We start from the raw sequence: 17,409 nt of genomic DNA, 5'->3' as shown, positions 1-17,409 counted from the left end.
TCAGTGTACAAAGATTGTTAAATTTATTCTTAAATATTTAATTTTTTCTTTTAATTTATTTTTGGCTGCATTGGGTCTTCGTTGCTGCACACAGGCTTTCTCTAGTTGTAGCGAGTGGGGGCTACTCTGTTGTGGTGCATGGGCTGCTCATTGCGCTGGCTTCTCTTGTTGTGGAGCACAGGCTCTAGGCGCACGGGGTTCAGTAGTTGCAGCACGCGGAACTGCAGATACAGAGGGCTGACTTTAGAGTTATAGGTGGATTTTCAACTTTGCAGAGGGTCAGGCGCCCCTAACCCCTGCGTTGTTCAAGGGTCAGCTGTGAAATAGTGGTCGCAGTACGCGGACTCAGTAGTTGTGGCTTGCGGGCTTGGTTGCTCCGCAGCGTGTGGGATCTTCCCAGACCAGGGATCGAACCCGTGTCCCCTGCATTGGCAGGCAGATTCTTAACAACTACGCCACCAGGGAAGTCCCCTAAGTATTTAATTTTTTGATGCTATTGTAAATATAATTAGTTTCTTAATTTCATTTTCAGTTTGTTCATTGGTGGTGTATAGAAACACAACTGATTTCTGTATATTGATCTTCAGTCAAACTTGATGAATTCATCCATTACCTCTAATATCAATAGTTTGTGTGTTCCTTAGGATTTCACAGTTGACCCTTGAACAATGCAGGGGTTAGGGGCGCCGACCCTCTGCAAAGTTGAAAATCCAACTATAACTACAGTCAGCCCTCCGTATCTGCAGTTCCAAATTCTCAGATTCAACCAACTGCAGATGGTGTAGTACTGTAGTGTGTATTTAGCAAAAAAAATCTGAGTATAAGTGGACCTGCGCAGCTCAAACCCATGTTGTTCATGGGTCAGTTGTATGTAATTCATGTTATCTGCAAATATAATTTCATTTCTTCCTTTCAAATTTAGATGCTTTTTATTTTATATTCCTGCCTAATTGTCCTGGATAGACCCTCCTATATAATGCTGAGTAGAAGTGGCAAGAACCAACATCCTTCTCTTCCTTCTAATCTTACTAGGAAAGCTTTCAGTCTTGCACCATTGAGTATATTAGCCATGAGGTTTTCATAGATGTCCTTTATCAGGTTGAGGAAGTTGCCCTGTATTCCTGTTTTTTTGAGGTTTTCATCACGAAAATGTGTCGGATTTTTTTTCAAAAGCTTTTTCTGTGTCTATTGTAATGATCAAATGTGGTCCTTTTCCCTTTATTACTATTATGTGTTATATTGAGTGTTTTTTATACATTGATTGATGTTTACATTGATTGATGTTTACATTACTAAGATAAATCCCACTGGGAAAAAGATGTACTGCATTTTTCAAGCATTGGGTTGAGTTTGCTAATATTTTGTTGAGGATTTTTGTTATCTATATTCATATAGGATATTGGCCTGTAGCTTTCTTTCCTATGATATGTTGTCTAGTTTTAGTGTCAGGGTAATACTGATCTCAAATAATGAGTTGGGAAGTATTCCCTCATCTTCTGTTTTTTGGAGGAGTTTGTGAAGTATTGGAGTTAAGTCTTCCTTAATTTTGGTAGAATTCACCAGTGAAGCCATCTCATCCTGGGCTTTTCTTTCTGGGAAGTTGTTGTTGTTATTTAATTACTAGTTCAGTTTCTTTACTTGTTATCGGTCTATTTAGATTTTCTACTTCTTCTTGAGTCAGTTTTGGCAGTTTGTATCTTTCTAGGAATCTGGCCATTTCATATAGATCATCTAATTTGGGGGCATAAATTATTTATGGTGTTACCTTATAATCATTTTTATTTCAGTAAGGTTGGTAGTAATGTCACTTTTTTCATTTCTAATATTAGCAATTTGAGTCTTCTCTTTTTATCTTAGTGAGTCAAGCTACAGGTGTGTCATTTTCATTGATCTTTTTAAAGAATCAACTTTTAGTTTATTTTCTCTGTTGTTTTTCTATTCTCTGTTTCAACTGTTTCTGCTCTAATCTTTATTATTTCCTTCCTTCTGCTTACTTTGGGTTTAGATTGTCTACTTTTTGTAGTTTTTGAAGTTAGAATGTTAGGTTATTTATTTAAGATCTTATCTCTTTAATACAGTAATTTAAAGCTCTAAATTTCCCTCTTAGCAGCTCTCTTGATGGTGCTAAGTTTTAGTATGTTGTGTTTTTGTTTTTATTCATCTCAGAGTATTTTCTAATTTTCCCTGTGATTTTTTTTTAATTTAATTTTTATTTTTGGCTGTGTTGGGTCTTTGGTGCTGCACACAGGCTTTTCTCTAGCTGTTGTGAGTAGGAGCTACTCTTCATTGTGGTGCGCGGCTTCTCATTGCCTTGGCTTTCCTTGTTGCAGAGCACAGGCTCTAGACGCATGGGCTTCAGTAGTTGTGACCCACGGGCTCTAGAGTGCAGCCTCAGTAGTTGTGGCTCATGGGCTTAGTAGCTTTGCAGCATGTGGGATCTTCCCGGGCCAGGGATTGAACCCGTGTCCTCTGCATTGGCAGGCAGATTCTAAACCACTGAGCCACCAGGGAAGTCCCTCCCTGTTATTTCTTCTTTGACTAATTGTTTATTTAGGAGTATGTCATTTAATTTTCACATACTTGTGAATTTCCCTACTCTCCTTCTGTTATTGATTTCTAATTTCATTCTGTTGTAGTCAGAAAACATACTTTGTATGATTTTACTACTCTTAAATTTATTGAGACTTGTTTTATTGCCTAACATATGACCTATCCTGAAGAATATTCCATGTGCACTTGGGAAGAATATGTACTCTTCTGTTGTTGGAGTGTTTCATTGCTGCCCGTTACATCTAGTTGGCTTATTGTGTTGTTCAAGCCTTTTCTTTCCCTGCTGATACTCTGTCTAGCTGTTCTATCCATTACTGAAAGTGGGGTACTGAAGTCTCCAACTGTTATGTTAAATTTTCTATTTCTCCTTTCAATTCTGTCCAGTTTTGCTTCATGTATTTTGGGGCTGTGTTAGGCAAATATATCTTTATAGCTGTCATTTCTTCTTGATGAATTGATCCTTTTTTCATTATAAAATGTCCTTCTTTAACTCTAATATAAACATTTGTCTTAAAGTTTATATTGTCTGATATTAGTATAGCCCCTCCAGCTCTGTTTTGGTTACTGTTGATGAAGTGTCCTTTTTTCCAAATTTTACTTTCTATTTGTGTCTTTGAATATAAAGTGTGTTTCTTATAGGCATTATATAGTTGGACCATGACTTTAAAAAGAAAAATCCACTGTGCCAATCTCTTCCCTTTAACTGGAGACTTTAATCCATTTACATTTAATGTAATTAATGATATAGTACAATTTATACCTGCTATCTTGATATTTGCTCTCTATGTGTCTTATGTCTTTTTTGCCCCCAATTTCTTCATTATTGTCTTTGTGTGTGTGTGTGTGTGTGTGTGTGTGTGTGTGTTATTTTCCAGTGAACAACTTTAATTCCTTTGTTATTTCTTTGACTACATTTTCTGAGTTATTTTCTTAGTGGTTACCCTTGGGATTACAACTGACATCTTAATTTGTAACAATCTGATTTAGATTAAAATTACATTAATTTTAACTGTATTAAAAGATGTTGCTCCTGTATAGCTGTTTACCCCTTCTTAATTTATTGCCACATATTCCACCTCATATATTCTGTGTCTATACCCATAGATTTGTGTTTTTTTGTGTTTTTTTTGGCCTCACCACACAGCTTGTGAGATCTTAGTTGTGGCGCATGGGCTTAGTTGCCCCGTGGCAAGTGAGATCTTCCTGGACCAGGGCTTGAACCCATGTCCCCTGGGTTGGCAGGCAGATTCTTAACCACTGTGCTGCCAAGGAAGTCCCTGCCCCCTTGTTTGAGAGATGATTTTGACAGATATAGAATTCTCGGTTGGCAAGTTTGTTCTTTCAGCACTTGGAATATGTCATACCACCGCCTTCTGGCCTCCATGGTTTCTGGTATGAAATCTTCTGTTAATTTTATTGAGGACCACTTATATGTGATGAGTCACTTCTCTCTTGCTGCTTTCAAGATTCCTTTTCTTTGCTTTTCAACAGTGTATAATGTGTACAGGTGTGGACCTCTTTTACTTCATCCTGCTTGGAGTTTTTTAACTTCCTGGATGAATAGATCCATGTTTTTCATCAAATTTGGAAAGTTTTCAGTCACAATTTCTTCAAATATTCTTTTTGCCCCTCTTTCTCCTCTGCTCCTGAGAATTATGTATAGGTTGGTATGCTTAATGGTGTCCCACGGGTCTCTGAGGCGCTGTTAATTTTTCTATTTTTTTTTCTGTTTTGCAGACCAGACAATCTCAACCGACCTAACTTCAAGTTTGCTAATTCTTTCTTCTACCTGCTCAAATCTGCAGTAGAACCCCATAAGTAAAAATTTTCAATTCCATTATTGTACATTTCAACTCCATAATTTCCATTTGGATCCTGTTTATAATTTCTTTTTACTGACATTCTCTATTTGATGAGATATTATTCTCATACTTTCCTCTAGTTCTTTAGACATAATGGTTTCCTTTAGCTCTTTGAACATATTTTTTAATTTAATTGTTTTTTATTAAAATTTTTTATTTTTAAAATTTTTATTGGAGTATAGTTGATTTACAATATTGTGTTAGTTTCTGCTGCACAGCAAAGTGAATCAGTTATACATATCCACTCTTTTGTAGATTCTTTTCCCATATAGGTCATTACAGAGTATTGAGTAGAGTTCCCTGTGCTATACAGTAGGTCCTCAGTCCTCATTAATTATCTATTTTATACATAGTAGTATGTATATGTCAATCTCAATCTTCCAGTTTATCCCCCCCAAACATATTTAAATAGTTAAGATTCCCCAGAGATAGTTTCTATTGATTGGTTCTTTTTTCCCTATTTATAGGCCAGACCTTCTTGTTTCTTTGGATGTCTCATAATTTTTTGTTGAAAACTAGACATTTTAATTGATATAATGTGGCATTTCTGGAAATCAGATTCCAGGTTTTGTTGCTGTTGCTGCTATGGTAGTTGTGTTTGTGTATTGGCTTTTCTGAACTAATTCTGTCAAGTCTATTATTTGTCATGGGTAGCCACTGAAGTCTCTACCTGGTTAGCTTAGTGGTCAGATAAATGATTTGACAGAAATTTCCTTAAGTGTCTGGAACCAATAAATCTCTGTCATTCCCAAGTGGCTCTGTGTGTATGTGGGACATGCTCTCGGAATTCAGCCAGGCAGTTTACAACTCTGCTTTAGGCTTCACCTGTGCACAGAGACTCAAGGTCAGGTCTTTCATGAGTATATGCACAGCCCTACTTATGTTTTTGACCATCTGTATTCCGGAAATTTGTGGGGCTTTTCAACGCCCCTGTGGACAATGTATACATCCCCAGTTCTTCCTTTTAAGCTTTTTGGTTAGTCTGTTATTTGCCCCAGCTGTTCTCCATTGCCTCAGGGAGATTACAGCTTTGAAACTACAACACTTGCCAGTAATTGCCTTCAACAGCCTCGGGGAATAGGCTACTAGCACTGGGCAAGTTGAGTGGGCTCGGCAAGAGGGGCCTTCCAGGGGATCACCTGACTGGTTAAGTAATATCAGTGCTTTGCAGTGAGGGTGTTCTGCCACCGCGCCAGGTCTGGAAATGTTGCTGGACGAAAGCGTGCGATGCCTTCGAAAAGCGGTGGATTCCGGGTTGGGGGTGTCCGGGCGTGGGGGGCGCAGCACCTCTGAGCCCCGGAGACCAGCGGCGGGATCAGGGAAACCAGGGTTGTTGGGAGTTGTCACGGCAACAGAGAGACGCAACGAGGACCCGCCCAACCGCTGGTTTCCACGACGACCGGAGTAGCGCGGCGAGGCGGTGCCCGGCCCTGACTGACAGAGCCCCGCCTCGCCCCCGCCCCGCGCCCTCCCACGCTCCCCGGTTCTCGCGATGTTTAAGCTCTTTCGGCGCCGCAGAGGCCCACGGTAGCGGCGGCCGCGCTGAAGAGGGGCAATATGGCGGCAGCGGCGGTTTCGCTTCGCGGGTTAGCGCTGGGCCCGCGGGGCGCGGGGCTGCCGGGCGCGCGGTCCCGGGGTCTGCTGAGCGGTGCGCGGCCCGGGCAGCTCCCACTGCGAACACCCCAGGTGAGAGCTGGTCTTAACCCTGGCCGCCGCGCGGACCCGCAGCCCGGTGAAGGTCACCGCTGGGAGGCTCCGGGCGCGGGCCGGGCAGCGCGGGAGCAGCCTTCGCACCCGGGCCCCCGCCCCGGCCGGACCCCCGCTGCCTGCCGACCTTGGGAGCAGGGCTGCGCTCCCACCCCTCCGAGCAGCACAGGCACCTGGTGCCGAGCGTGGGGGGCGGCGGGGCGGGCTCGCTGCCGGCTCGGGACTGGGCGCTTCCCCGGGGGGCGCGCCCAGGCCCGCTCCCCTCTCCGGCCTTCCAGACTGGGCCCGCGTCCTAAAGTGACCTCAGCCTGATCTCGGCCAGCTGCTTGTGACCTTGGCCTGCCCCAGCACCCTTGCTCACTTCGGCCCGATTCCTGGCCCAGGATCTAAGAACACGCCTCACAACCCCCCCCTCCCGCCCTCAGGGCCGAATTCCGGTCGAGGGGTCCACAGCGGGGAGGGTGGGGAGGGCAGTGGCGCGGGAGGTGGCCGGTGCTGGGTGCCTGAGTTGGGAGAGGTAGGCGCTGAGAGTCAGATCCCCAGGTAGGGCTGGGTGGTGTTCTGGCAGGCGCTGAGCGGGACTCTTGCAGGCAGTGTCCCTGTCGTCGAAGTCTGGCCCGTCCCGGGGCCGGAAAGTGATTCTGTCAGCGCTTGGCATGCTGGCGGCAGGGGGTGCAGGGCTGGCTGTGGCTCTGCATTCAGCGGTGAGTGCCAGTGACCTGGAGTTGCACCCCCCCAGCTATCCGTGGTCCCACCGCGGCCTCCTCTCCTCCCTGGACCACACCAGGTGTGTGGCTGGCTGGGGGAATTTCTGGGTGGGCCGGGTGGGGTGGAATCCTCGGCGCCCTTAACCCTTTCTATGTCTCTAGCATCCGGAGGGGTTTCCAGGTGTACAAGCAGGTGTGCTCCTCCTGCCACAGCATGGACTACGTGGCTTACCGCCACCTGGTGGGCGTGTGCTACACAGAGGATGAAGCTAAGGCGCTGGCTGAGGAGGTGGGGACGTGGGGATGCCGAGGACCCACAGATCGGGGCTCCTGCTGTGCTGGACAGCAGGGTTGTGATGGGGCTCTTGGTGGCAGGTGGAGGTTCAGGACGGCCCCAACGAGAACGGGGAGATGTTCATGCGGCCGGGGAAGCTGTCTGACTACTTCCCCAAACCCTACCCCAACCCTGAGGCTGCACGAGCGGCCAACAACGGAGCACTGCCCCCTGATCTCAGCTACGTCGTGCGAGCTAGGTACTGGCCTGCGGTGGCCGGGTGTGTGTGTGGCGGGGGACGGCAGGAAGGGCTGCCTCATGCCAGGGGCTGAGGAGACCCCGATCTGGTCCCAGGCACGGTGGTGAGGACTACGTCTTCTCCCTACTCACGGGCTACTGTGAGCCACCCACTGGGGTGTCGCTGCGAGAAGGCCTCTACTTCAATCCGTATTTTCCTGGCCAGGCCATTGGCATGGCGCCTCCCATCTACAATGAAGTCTTGGAGTTTGACGACGGTGAGAGGCCCCCACGCTGGGGGTGGGCAAGCTGGGTCCTACTTTCCCCACTGCCAGGGATGCTCTCCTGGTGTTCTTGGCCCAAGAGTGCCTGCAGCTTCCTTGGCTGGGACACTGTGTGTTTCTGAGGAGGCTCATGGGCAGCCTTGAGGCCATCTGTGTGCTGGCTGGTGGTAGGGTGGGTCCCATCCCTTTTGAAGCTGTGGGCAGGAACCCGTCTCTGCCCCATGGTGGAGGATGCTCTTTGGGCTACCCCAAATTGGGCAGGGACACCCACGGGCAGCTCGTACCACTTGTCCTTGGTCCAGGCACCCCAGCTACCATGTCCCAGGTAGCCAAGGACGTGTGTACCTTCCTGCGCTGGACATCTGAACCAGAACACGACCATCGCAAACGCATGGGGCTCAAGGTGAGAGGGCTGGGCGGAGGGGCTGGGAGTTTGGCAGGGCTCCTTTCTGCCTCCCTCCTCTGAGCCTGCCTCCCCCCAGATGTTGATGGTGATGGGCTTGCTTTTGCCCCTGGTCTATGCCATGAAGCGGCATAAGTGGTCAGTCCTGAAGAGCCGGAAGCTGGCATATCGGCCATCCAAGTGACCCTGCCCAGTGTCTGCTTGCTGTCCTGCCTGAATGGGTCCTCAAGCCAAGGGGCCACCCTGGGCCTGTTCAGGTCCCAGCTGGCCCTCCTGGCCAAGCCCCTCTTCCTCTGGGACAGAGGGGAAGGGGCAGGAGACGGGGTTCCAGCTCCAGATCGTTCAGCGCCCATCATGGAAATAAATTAAGTTTCTCAACATACCCATTTGAGCTATTGTGTGATGGGAATACAGGTTTGCAGAGGACTCTGGGACGAAGATCCCTGCCCTCAGAGCTCCCGGGGTGTCCAGTGCAGTGTGGTCAACATTGCCCTGAATGCTGGGAGTCCAGCCAGCAGCGAACGTGGGACAGGAAGCAGAGAACTAGCTGTTAGAGAAAGCGGCAACACTGACCGGAGTGGAGAGAACCTGGTTCCAGGTGGAAAGGGCTTCGCTTACCTGGACACAGCCCAGGGACCCAGGGCCCTGCTGCAGTAACCCACCAGTGTCTGTGTATTGAACCACTTGGCCTTCATCCTGAAGGCGGTGGGGAGCCCTGCATAGCATTTCAACCAGGGAGAGGCTGGCCTAAAGTAGGAGCTGCAGGAGCTGTTCCTGGGGCTCAGGGGCAGGCAGGGCTGGGCGGTGGCCGGGAGAGGAGGGGCAGCACTCAACCTCACCAAGGAAGCAGAGAGGCAGGCGGAGGCCACCCAGAGGTGCTTCTGGTCTCTTGGCTGGGCAGCTGGAAGTGCTGTTGACTCAAGGGTCACGGTCTTTGTGAGGGGACAGCACCTCCTAGCAGTCTACAGGGCGGCTGGGAGTGGGTTCAGGCCACACGGCCAGACAGTGGCTGGGCTAACACAGCCATGGACCTGTCAGTGGCAGGAGAGCCATGGCGGTGTTTTCTTAGTAGTAGCCCTGGGCCCTGGCTCGGGGCTCTTATCCTCTGAGCTTTTCTTGTCCCCAAGCAGGGAATATAAGGGCAGCCTGGTGGGACTAGCCCAGAGGAGTGGGGACCAGCGTGGGGAGGGCAAGAGCAGAGAGGAGAAAGGCAGAGGGAGGGTGTGTGCCTGAAAAGCGCTGGTTGGAAAAGGAGGGCCAGTCAGCTGAGGGCTGGGTGGGGCTCAGAGGGCCCAGCCCAGTGGTCAGCAGGCAGGGGGGGGTGTCCTAAGCAACCTTGGGGCCTGGGAGACTTCAGGGGACTTGCGTCCCAAGTATGCTCTTCAGTAGCCACCTGGACCCAGCTCGGGAGCCGCCACCCCTGCCTCTGCCAAGTTTCATCTGAGTGGGACTGCGCCCTGCTCTGCATTCTCCCAGCAGCCCAGTCTGCACAAGGGCACAGTAAAGGGGCACCCAGCTGGCTCACAAGTGTATTTAATGACTCCAGCTCACAGCCCCTCCCTGGCAACCCCGGTTTTGTCTCCAGCGAGCGGTCAGTCAGCAGAGGTTCCCTGAGAGGTTCAGGACGGGGTCCAGGGACCTTGGGCCTGGAAGGGAAGGGCCATCCTCTCTCCTTGTGACCTGCGGGCAGGGGCAGAAGATGGGTCATTCTGCTTGTTTTGCCCCCCTGCCCCCATCCCCTCCCCTGCCTCTGCCTCTGCCCCTGGTACCTTTGGTAGCTGCTGGGTGGAGGCTGTGGGAAGGGGGTCCCAAGCACAGGGCCTCTGGGTGCTGCACATCTCACAGCCGGGTCGGCTTGGGGCATTGATGAAGGTGCAGGAAGGGCAGGGCCAGCCGGGCTGGGGAGGTGAGGACACAGTTACTGCTTACCCATTCCTTCAATGCCCACAGCCTCCTAGGCCCTCCCTGCCCAGTCCCTTGCCCACCTGAAGGGGGTTGGGCAGGCTGGAGCCAGCTGGCTGAGGGGCTTGGGGCAGCCCCAGTGACTGAGGAAACAGGCGGCCTAGCTCCCCATCCATCTTCTGGGGGTGCTGAGGATTGCGTCCTGCCATAGAGGGAATAAGGCTCAGGACCATGTCAGGCTGCACCCCACCTTCCTCATCCCACTCCAATCAAGGACTGACCTGGGGCCTCTCGGGGGGCTGAGAGGAGGTAGAGGAAAGCAGGATCCCCATCCCGCCGGACCCCATAGAAAGCAAGGCTGTATTCGGGGACACACAGGCACCTCCCGATGACCCAGCGCTGCACAGCCGGTGGGAAGCCAAACTCCGAGAATACCTGGGGCCAGAGTGTCGGAATGTCACCCAGGTCCCCCCAGCAGGGCTCCCCAGACCCCGTGCTCACCTGCTCCTGGAGGGCCCCGATGGTGGAGTGGGGGTGGACTGCCAGCGAGATGTGGGCAGAGGACGCAGCATCTTCAACTGTAACCTGTAGCCTAGGCCAGAGTGTAGGTCAGCGGTAAAGACCGGGGACCTGAGAGGACTGGGAGGGCGGGTGAGATGGAAGCCCCAGGCCTTACCTGATGGGGCCGGGAGGGAAGCAGGCCTCCTGGAGCTGGATGCTGAGGGCCACGTGATGCTGGGCCAGGATGGCTGCTGCGTGGGCTGCCCGCTTCTCATCCCCACCCTCTATGGCCCGGGTCAGGTGCCCTGCTAGGTCCTCTGCAGGGGAGAGAGGGCCGTCACAGCCCCCCGCGGGCTGCCCCCCAGCCCCTCCAGCCCCCTGCCCTTACCTTTCTCCATCAAATCTCCAGGGCGCCAAAGAAGATCCACCTTGGGCTGGGGGGCCTTGGTTGCAGGCACTTCAAGGAGACTGGGCGGGGAAACAGGGCACGTTTCTGAGCCTAGGGCTGGGATCAGGCTGTCACTGCCTAGGAGGGAAGATGTGGGGTGGGCTGATGGTCTCCTGAGATCTAGCCCCCAGCTGAGTGCTCACCCAGGCCTCTGCTCTCTGACCTCAGGTTTCCGGTACCTTTGTCTCCTCCCTCCTCAGCTCAGCCCCTGCTGGGGCCCCGCCTTGGCCACACTTAAAGCCAGGCCTTTTCCCCAGCCTTGGCCCTTGCAAACTCCAGAGGTCCCAGCTGACTCCACTCAGAGCTGCACCTGGCTCTTCCTTGGGCTCTGGAGTCCTTTTGGTCCCTTCTGCTGCCCAGTCCCACCCGTGCCCCTCCTCCACAGAGGCCGGGCCCCTTCTCTTGGCCTGTACAGGCCCTCTCAGCCAGCCAGGAGGCTCCCTGGCCTCGCAGCAGAACCAAAGGAGGTCCTCAGAAGGAGCCCACCCCATACTGCTGACCAGGAGCCCTGCAGTCAAGATGGCCTCTTTTTTTTTTTTTTTTTGCGGTACGCAGGCCTCTCACTGCTGTGGCCTCTCCCGTTGCGGAGCACAGGCTCCGGACGCGCAGGCTCAGCGGCCATGGCTCACGGGCCCAGCCGCTCCGCGGCATGTGGGATCCTCCCGGACCGGGGCACGAACCCGTGTCCCCTGCATCGGCAGGCGGACTCTCAACCACTGCGCCACCAGGGAAGCCCCAAGATGGCCTCTTTGTTGTCCTCGGGGACCTCCATCCTCTCTCTTGGCTCTACCATCATCACAGAACACCTTGGGCTGCCCCCATGCCAAACCCTCTCCAGCCGATGCCTGCCCTGGGCATGCTGCCGTCTCTGCTTCTTACCACCCACTTGAGGCCCTGCCCACGCGGTGCTGATGCGGCTCCTGTGGTGTCCTCAGTATTCTGAGCTGTCCTCCCACCGAGGTAAGCAGGGCTCCCGAGCACCGAGCACCAGGCCTGGCCTGGCCTCAGCTGAGCCCGAAAGATGTCATGCATACTGTTGCCTTGGGGCTTCTGTACCTGCTGCTCCCAGGCCACATGGTTCACCCCATGATCTTTAAATTTCACTCAAGGGTCACCTTAATGAGGATTTCCCTGCCACCCTATTTTAAATTGCAAACCCCTCCCTTCCAGCGCTCCCATCCTTTCCACCATCTGACAGAATTTATTTTACTTATTTTATACGTCTGTCTCCTCTCTGGAAATGCCAGCTCCGAGAGAGCAGGGATTTAAAGTTTTATTCATGCTAAATCTCTAAGGCCTTAAAAGAGTGCTTACTACAGGTGCTGAACACACATTTGGTGAACCAACGGACAACGAATGAACGAAAAAAAAAGGCCTTTCCTTCTCTGCCGATGCTGTCGTCTTCATCTCAGTGTATGGTTTTCTTCTCATCTCTGACGGCTGTTCTGATGCATCTGTGGACTTTCCCTGGTGCACTGTCTGCCTTCCCGACCCTCTTCTCTTCCCACTTCTCTCTTCTGGTGACCTTGGTTGACCTTTTCTACCCCCAACCTTTACCTCTTTAGAGCCCCAGCCCCAGTCCAGATCCACCTACCTCCCTTCCCTCCCACATGTTTAAGAACTTGACCACCTCTGTGCCCTCCCAAAAAGGCCCTCTATCTGGGAGCTCCCCAGTGTCTGTTCCTTGCAGCTTTCTGTCTCAACCACTCACTCTTCCACTTAAACCTCAAGGAAATCCAGCCAATTCCATCTCCTAAGCATCTCTGAAACATCCTTCTTCTCTCCGGCCCTATCTGCATCACTCACACGAATGCAGGTCTCAACCAGTCTTAAGTAGCTCGAATCTGAGCCTGTCACTCTCCCACTGAATACCTTCCCAAAGCTTTTCATATAGTCCGTCTTCTCACCCAGGTCCTGAGGGCCTGCGTGCTCTGCCCCTCCACACTTGTCTGGCACTCCAGGCTCCAGCTCTTCGGTCTCTGTTCCTTTTCTCTACTTCCTCCCTCCTGGGAGTCCTCCCAGAACCCCAGCAGTGGGTAAGGTGGGCTCAGCTTTCCCCACTACTCCCCCCCATCGAGACCTGGGGGGTTGGGGCTACTCCTGTTCTCTTGCAGAACTAACACTATCCCGGTCCCAGTGAATCTTCACTCCAGGGCACTGACCATTCTGTCCTTCCACGGTGGCACCTCGGACCAGGGCTGCCCACCGCCGAGCTTCCTGAGGGTTGGCGAAGTGCAGGCTGAGAGTCCCAGGCCCTCCTGGTGGAGGTTGCAGCTCATGCTGGCTGGGGCCTCGGACGGTGTAGGAGACGGACTCCAAGGGCCACTCCAAACTGACCTGAGGAGAGGGAGAGTCTGGGCTCAGTGCCTCCCCCCAGCACATACTGCATGATGATCAAAGGAACACGAGGTAACATTTGCAGGCCACTTTCACTGTCCTGAGTCCTTTACACGTATTACCTTATGAAACTCTCACACTAGTCCTACGAAGGGAGGTACCAGCATTATCCCCATTTAACACACAAGGAAACAGAAGCAAAGAAAAGGTAACTGCTCAAGAGCACGCAGCTGGCGAATGGAAGGGCATGGCCTCGGGTTCAGCGGCCAGCTCCCGCCGCCCCGACTCACCGCCCCGGGCCCCGCGCCAAGCAGCTTCAGCCGGAAGCGCCCTGGTCGCTCGGGGTCCGCGCTCAGCTGCAGCCTCCGCAGCTGCGCCTCTGCGTCCGGCCCCGCGCCCAGCGGCCTCACCGCGGCGTGCACGGCCAGGAGCACCGCAGCCGAGCCACGGTCCGAGGCCGCAGCCGCGCCGTCCGCCGGCGGCGCCATCTCCGGTCCGGTCCCGGCCCGGCCCCACGAGCCCGCTTCCGTGGCCTCGGGCCGCTGAGCGCCTCCACCGGCCGGAAACTGGGACCGCGAGCCTGGGGTTCCGGGCGCCGCCCGAGCGTTGGAGCCGTCTGACCCTCCCGCTTCGCCCACGATGGACATGGCCAGAGGGTCTTCGGACTCCGGCGGGCGAGGCTGGGCTTGGAGGCCTGTACTCTGGGCAAAGCGTCAGGGACTGAAGCACCGGCCACAACTGGAAGGCCCTAGAGGCTCGGCTGGGGGCTGCAGCCCAACGGCCCTGTCGACCCCCGCGTCTGGCGGGAGCCGGACGTACTCCCAGGCTCCTTCTGGGCCGCCGCCCGCCTCTCGCCGCCCACCGAACACTCAGTTGCCTCCTCTAGCCCACACCTACAGCACCCGGGGCGGAGCCGGCGAGGGGCCGCGACCAATGAACGCCAGGGAGGAAGGCGGGTTCGCACGGCCGAGAAGATGACGGACATGCGCCACAGCCAGTAGGAGTGGAAGACAGGACTGAGCGGCGGGTACTGCCCCCAATGGCTCTGCGAGCTCCCGGTCCCGGCGTCTGGAGCGGGCCATTCAGACGCGTGGGGCCGGGCCTGGCGGACGCTTGTTGTTGTCCGGCCCGGGGAGGTAGAGGTCGTTCGCTCGCTTGCTCGGGCCTTCTGTGGCGGTCGGCGGGCAGGTCGGTCGCGATAGTCGGGCGCCGTGCACGGGCGAGGCTATGTCGCGGTGGCAGATCGGATGGGCCGGCGGGGCCGGGAGTAACGGGACGTCGCTGCGGAGCTTCTTTCCCCGGATACAGTGCGGCCCGAGCGGAGGCCGCGGCGCCGCACTCCGGTCCTGAGGCGTCCGCGCTACCCGGGGCCCGCACCGCCTTCTCACCCGCACCGACGCCAATCGACCTGACCCTGCCTGGTCCGGTCCGGCCCGATTGAGCGCAGAGTAAGCAGGTAGGGGTACGCCCTGTGCCCGGCGCCGACTCGGGCCCTCCAGAACTACAGCCCCCAGCAGGCTTCGCGCTGGAGCGCACGCGCGCCTCCCGAGGCGCACGGCTTCCTGGGACTTGTAGTTCGCGCGGCTTGGCTGGGGTTCCCCTTAGACCCGGCAGACGCTGCAGCGCCCTAGCTGCCCGGCTGACAGGCCCTTCGGGGGCCGCGGGGCCTCCCTCCGCTCCCTGTCGTACTTTCGGAGAAAAACGGAGGAGCTCACTAGAAAGCAGCCTGCAGAACAGGAAAGAGCGCCGCGTCCAGGTGACGGCAGGGCCGAGCCCCAGGTGATCTGGTTCCTAACTGGGTGCGGTTCTTACCCGGGCTGAGGATCCCGGCCGGAGGGGCACTGCAGGAGTCACGTCCCTTCGCGGGCTCGCAGGGCCCCCCTTGGTGGGTAGGGCTCTTGTGTCGAGATGGGGGGTGTTGAGGGAGAGACTAACCCAGCAGCCCCGGGGTTAGCAGGATCCCCGGTGGGTCCCCCAGCCTGGCCCAAGAACTCCTGTGAGGTGCAAGAGGTGTGGCTGATCTGGGGCCTGGACATGCCGCTCTCATCACCTCTCCCGCCAGTGCTGAAGGCCTGGGAGCAGGCTGCAGGAGGGACCCAAGTTGTTTACAGCGGCGCCACTTACTGGGAGGAGGGCTGAAGGTGGAGCCCCAAGGGCCAGACACCCATGGACTGACCTGCATCCTCAGGTAGCCGTAGCCCTTCGGAGCACAGGACCTCCTCCCCGGGGACATGAAGCTGTTGGAGAACTCCAGCTTCGAGGCCATCAACTCGCAGCTGACCGTGGAGACAGGAGATGCCCACATCATTGGCAGGTGAGGCCAGGGCTCTGGGGCTGGCGTCTCAGAGGTCACTCTGCCCTGTCTCTGGGTTGAGCCTGCGGGGGTGGCGTGCTTCATGGTTGTGCCTGCGTCTCTAGGATTGAGAGCTACTCGTGTAAGATGGCGGGCGACGACAAGCACATGTTCAAGCAGTTCTGCCAGGAGGGCCAGCCACATGTGCTGGAGGCACTGTCCCCACCCCAGACCTCGGGCCTCAGCCCCAGCAGGTGAGCCGGGCAGGGCCTGCCCACTGTGCACTGGCAAGCGGGGCAGTGCCAGGCTGACGCTTCTCTCTGTGCAGACTGAGTAAGAGCCAGGGTGGCGAGGATGAGGGCCCCCTCAGCGACAAGTGCAGCCGCAAGACCCTCTTCTACCTGATCGCCACGCTCAACGAGTCCTTCCGGCCGGACTACGACTTCAGCAGAGCCCGGAGCCACGAGTTCAGCCGGGAGCCCAGCCTCAGCTGGGTGAGGGTCGGGTCGGGGAAGGGACCTGTAGGCCCACAACCATGCTTGGTGTCCTCCCTAACTCACAGGGGCTCGGCCCGGTTCATGCCTGCTGCCCTGGGTCCTCGTCAGCCCTGACTGTGACCATCCTAGGTGGTGAACGCAGTCAACTGCAGCCTGTTCTCCGCTGTCCGCGAGGACTTCAAGGCCCTGAAGCCGCAGCTGTGGAACGCGGTGGATGAGGAGATCTGCTTGGCTGAGTGCGACATCTACAGGTGAGCTGGCGTCCCTGCAGGTGGGTCCTGGGTGGGTGGCACTTGGGACCTCACACCACATCTCGCCCCACACGCCCCAGCTACAACCCAGACCTGGACTCAGATCCCTTCGGGGAAGATGGCAGCCTCTGGTCCTTCAACTACTTCTTCTACAACAAGCGGCTGAAACGGATCGTGTTCTTCAGCTGCCGCTCTATCAGGTTGGCTGGCACCTGTCCACCTCCCTTCCTTTACCTCCCTGTTTGGCTCACACACCGTTTCCCCAGCCTGGCCCACCCCATTCCTAACTTTGTCCTCCCCAGACACCCTCCCTGGGGTTAGCAGCAGGCTGGGGGTAGGCGGTTTTAAGACTGGTCCCCCCACCCCCAGTGGATCCACCTACACTCCGTCGGAGGCAGGCAATGAGCTGGACATGGAGCTCGGGGGAGAGGAGGAGGAGGAGGAGAGTGGAGGTGGAGGCCGTGAGGGCGGCCACGAGGAGACCAGCACCATGGAAGAGGACAGGTGTGTGACGGTTGCAGTGGCCTCCCTCCCTTCAGCCTGGGGTGTGCAGGGCAGGGTGGGGCCCCCTCTGCCTGGTCTCCTGAGTGTGGGCTCCTCAGAACTCACTGTGTGCCACCCGTTGCTCAGGGTCCCGGTGATCTGTATGTGAAGAGGAGGAACAGAGGCCCTCGCTTCACCCAGCTTCAAACAGTGCCTGGACCTGCCCACCTGAGGGGCCCCAGGGCCTCCACAGCTGCTGGCCAGATCCTGGCGCTGCCACAGCACCAGCGCCACTCCAGGCCACACCTGCCTAGCCCTTTGGCTGTAGCCTGTGGATGTCCCCTCAGCCCCACAGGCTCCCGCTGCCCACGCTGTGGCTGGACTGGACAGCAACGGCACAGGGCCTGGTGGGAAGAGCCACTGCCCCGCCCAAACGAACTGACACGGGCAGGGACAGCTGGACCACAGAGTTTATTTTTGTATTTTGTGCAGGGTCAGGCCCGGACCTGCACACTCCAGCCCAAAGGGCCGGAGACCCAGCAGGCGGTCCCCAGGGGTCATCCGCCCACTTGTACTCCCCACCTTGCCCATCGGGCAGCGTGCACTGAGTGTCACTTTGCTGCAGCTGGTTTGCTTCCAATAAAAGTTTCTGTGACTCAGTGCGCACGGAGGC

At 55.1% G+C, this 17,409-nt stretch overlaps 3 protein-coding genes across 11 annotated transcripts; 2 read left to right on the top strand and 1 right to left on the bottom strand.

The window, feature by feature from the left end:
* Window positions 1–5,948: 5,948 nt before the first annotated feature.
* CYC1 (cytochrome c1) lies at window positions 5,949–8,406 on the top strand. The gene is made up of 7 exons (XM_022555464.2): window positions 5,949–6,098; window positions 6,710–6,906; window positions 6,989–7,115; window positions 7,202–7,359; window positions 7,455–7,615; window positions 7,924–8,024; window positions 8,104–8,406. The coding sequence occupies exons 1-7, from the start codon at window positions 5,970–5,972 to the stop codon at window positions 8,206–8,208; spliced, it is 978 nt and encodes a 325-aa protein (XP_022411172.2). The 5' UTR covers window positions 5,949–5,969; the 3' UTR covers window positions 8,209–8,406.
* A 1,135-nt stretch (window positions 8,407–9,541) lies between these two features.
* SHARPIN (SHANK associated RH domain interactor) lies at window positions 9,542–14,383 on the bottom strand. 3 transcript variants are annotated; one of them, XM_022555446.3, is made up of 9 exons: window positions 13,503–14,383; window positions 13,038–13,212; window positions 10,816–10,953; window positions 10,603–10,744; window positions 10,428–10,518; window positions 10,208–10,361; window positions 10,010–10,128; window positions 9,794–9,922; window positions 9,542–9,704 (listed from the first exon to the last, which is right to left on the bottom strand). In XM_022555446.3, exons 1-9 carry the CDS (start codon window positions 13,857–13,859, stop codon window positions 9,621–9,623), a joined length of 1,389 nt encoding a protein of 462 aa, XP_022411154.1. In that variant the 5' UTR covers window positions 13,860–14,383; the 3' UTR covers window positions 9,542–9,620. The 3 variants fall into 3 exon arrangements, with proteins under 3 accessions (XP_022411154.1, XP_022411153.1, XP_089754608.1); XM_022555445.3 differs by having other exon boundaries at window positions 10,208–10,518; XM_089898482.1 differs by having other exon boundaries at window positions 10,208–10,518; window positions 13,623–14,383.
* On the top strand, window positions 14,328–17,398 carry MAF1 (MAF1 negative regulator of RNA polymerase III). Of its 7 annotated transcripts, none has more exons than XM_022555477.3 (8): window positions 14,385–14,660; window positions 15,401–15,526; window positions 15,631–15,759; window positions 15,834–15,999; window positions 16,132–16,253; window positions 16,334–16,453; window positions 16,623–16,757; window positions 16,884–17,398. In XM_022555477.3, the coding sequence occupies exons 2-8, from the start codon at window positions 15,444–15,446 to the stop codon at window positions 16,903–16,905; spliced, it is 777 nt and encodes a 258-aa protein (XP_022411185.1). In that variant the 5' UTR covers window positions 14,385–14,660; window positions 15,401–15,443; the 3' UTR covers window positions 16,906–17,398. The 7 variants fall into 7 exon arrangements, with proteins under 7 accessions (XP_089754621.1, XP_022411186.1, XP_022411185.1 ...); XM_022555475.3 differs by having other exon boundaries at window positions 14,385–14,968; XM_089898492.1 differs by having other exon boundaries at window positions 14,385–14,991.
* Window positions 17,399–17,409: the final 11 nt, after the last annotated feature.

Source organism: Delphinapterus leucas, chromosome 17 (assembly GCF_059928025.1).
Source record: "Delphinapterus leucas isolate spDelLeu-1000000601 "Yukka" chromosome 17, BTC_Dleu_Yukka2, whole genome shotgun sequence".
Lineage (NCBI taxonomy): Eukaryota > Metazoa > Chordata > Mammalia > Artiodactyla > Monodontidae > Delphinapterus > Delphinapterus leucas.
Note: the sequence above shows the minus strand (reverse complement) of the source record. Positions and strands in the feature narration are given on the sequence as shown.

Coding starts and splice junctions, on each gene's coding strand:
- MAF1 (XM_022555477.3), top strand. CDS start 15,444: ATGAAGCTGTTGGAGAACTCCAGCTTCGAGGCCATCAACTCGCAGCTG. Junction 16,000..16,131: donor GGGAGCCCAGCCTCAGCTGG/GTGAGGGTCGGG, acceptor TGACCATCCTAG/GTGGTGAACGCAGTCAACTG. Junction 16,254..16,333: donor GCTGAGTGCGACATCTACAG/GTGAGCTGGCGT, acceptor CACACGCCCCAG/CTACAACCCAGACCTGGACT.
- CYC1 (XM_022555464.2), top strand. CDS start 5,970: ATGGCGGCAGCGGCGGTTTCGCTTCGCGGGTTAGCGCTGGGCCCGCGG. Junction 7,116..7,201: donor CTAAGGCGCTGGCTGAGGAG/GTGGGGACGTGG, acceptor TCTTGGTGGCAG/GTGGAGGTTCAGGACGGCCC. Junction 7,616..7,923: donor AGTCTTGGAGTTTGACGACG/GTGAGAGGCCCC, acceptor TCCTTGGTCCAG/GCACCCCAGCTACCATGTCC.
- SHARPIN (XM_022555445.3), bottom strand. CDS start 13,859: ATGTCCATCGTGGGCGAAGCGGGAGGGTCAGACGGCTCCAACGCTCGG. Junction 13,213..13,502: donor TTGGCGCGGGGCCCGGGGCG/GTGAGTCGGGGC, acceptor CCCTCTCCTCAG/GTCAGTTTGGAGTGGCCCTT. Junction 10,745..10,815: donor TGGAGATTTGATGGAGAAAG/GTAAGGGCAGGG, acceptor TCTCCCCTGCAG/AGGACCTAGCAGGGCACCTG.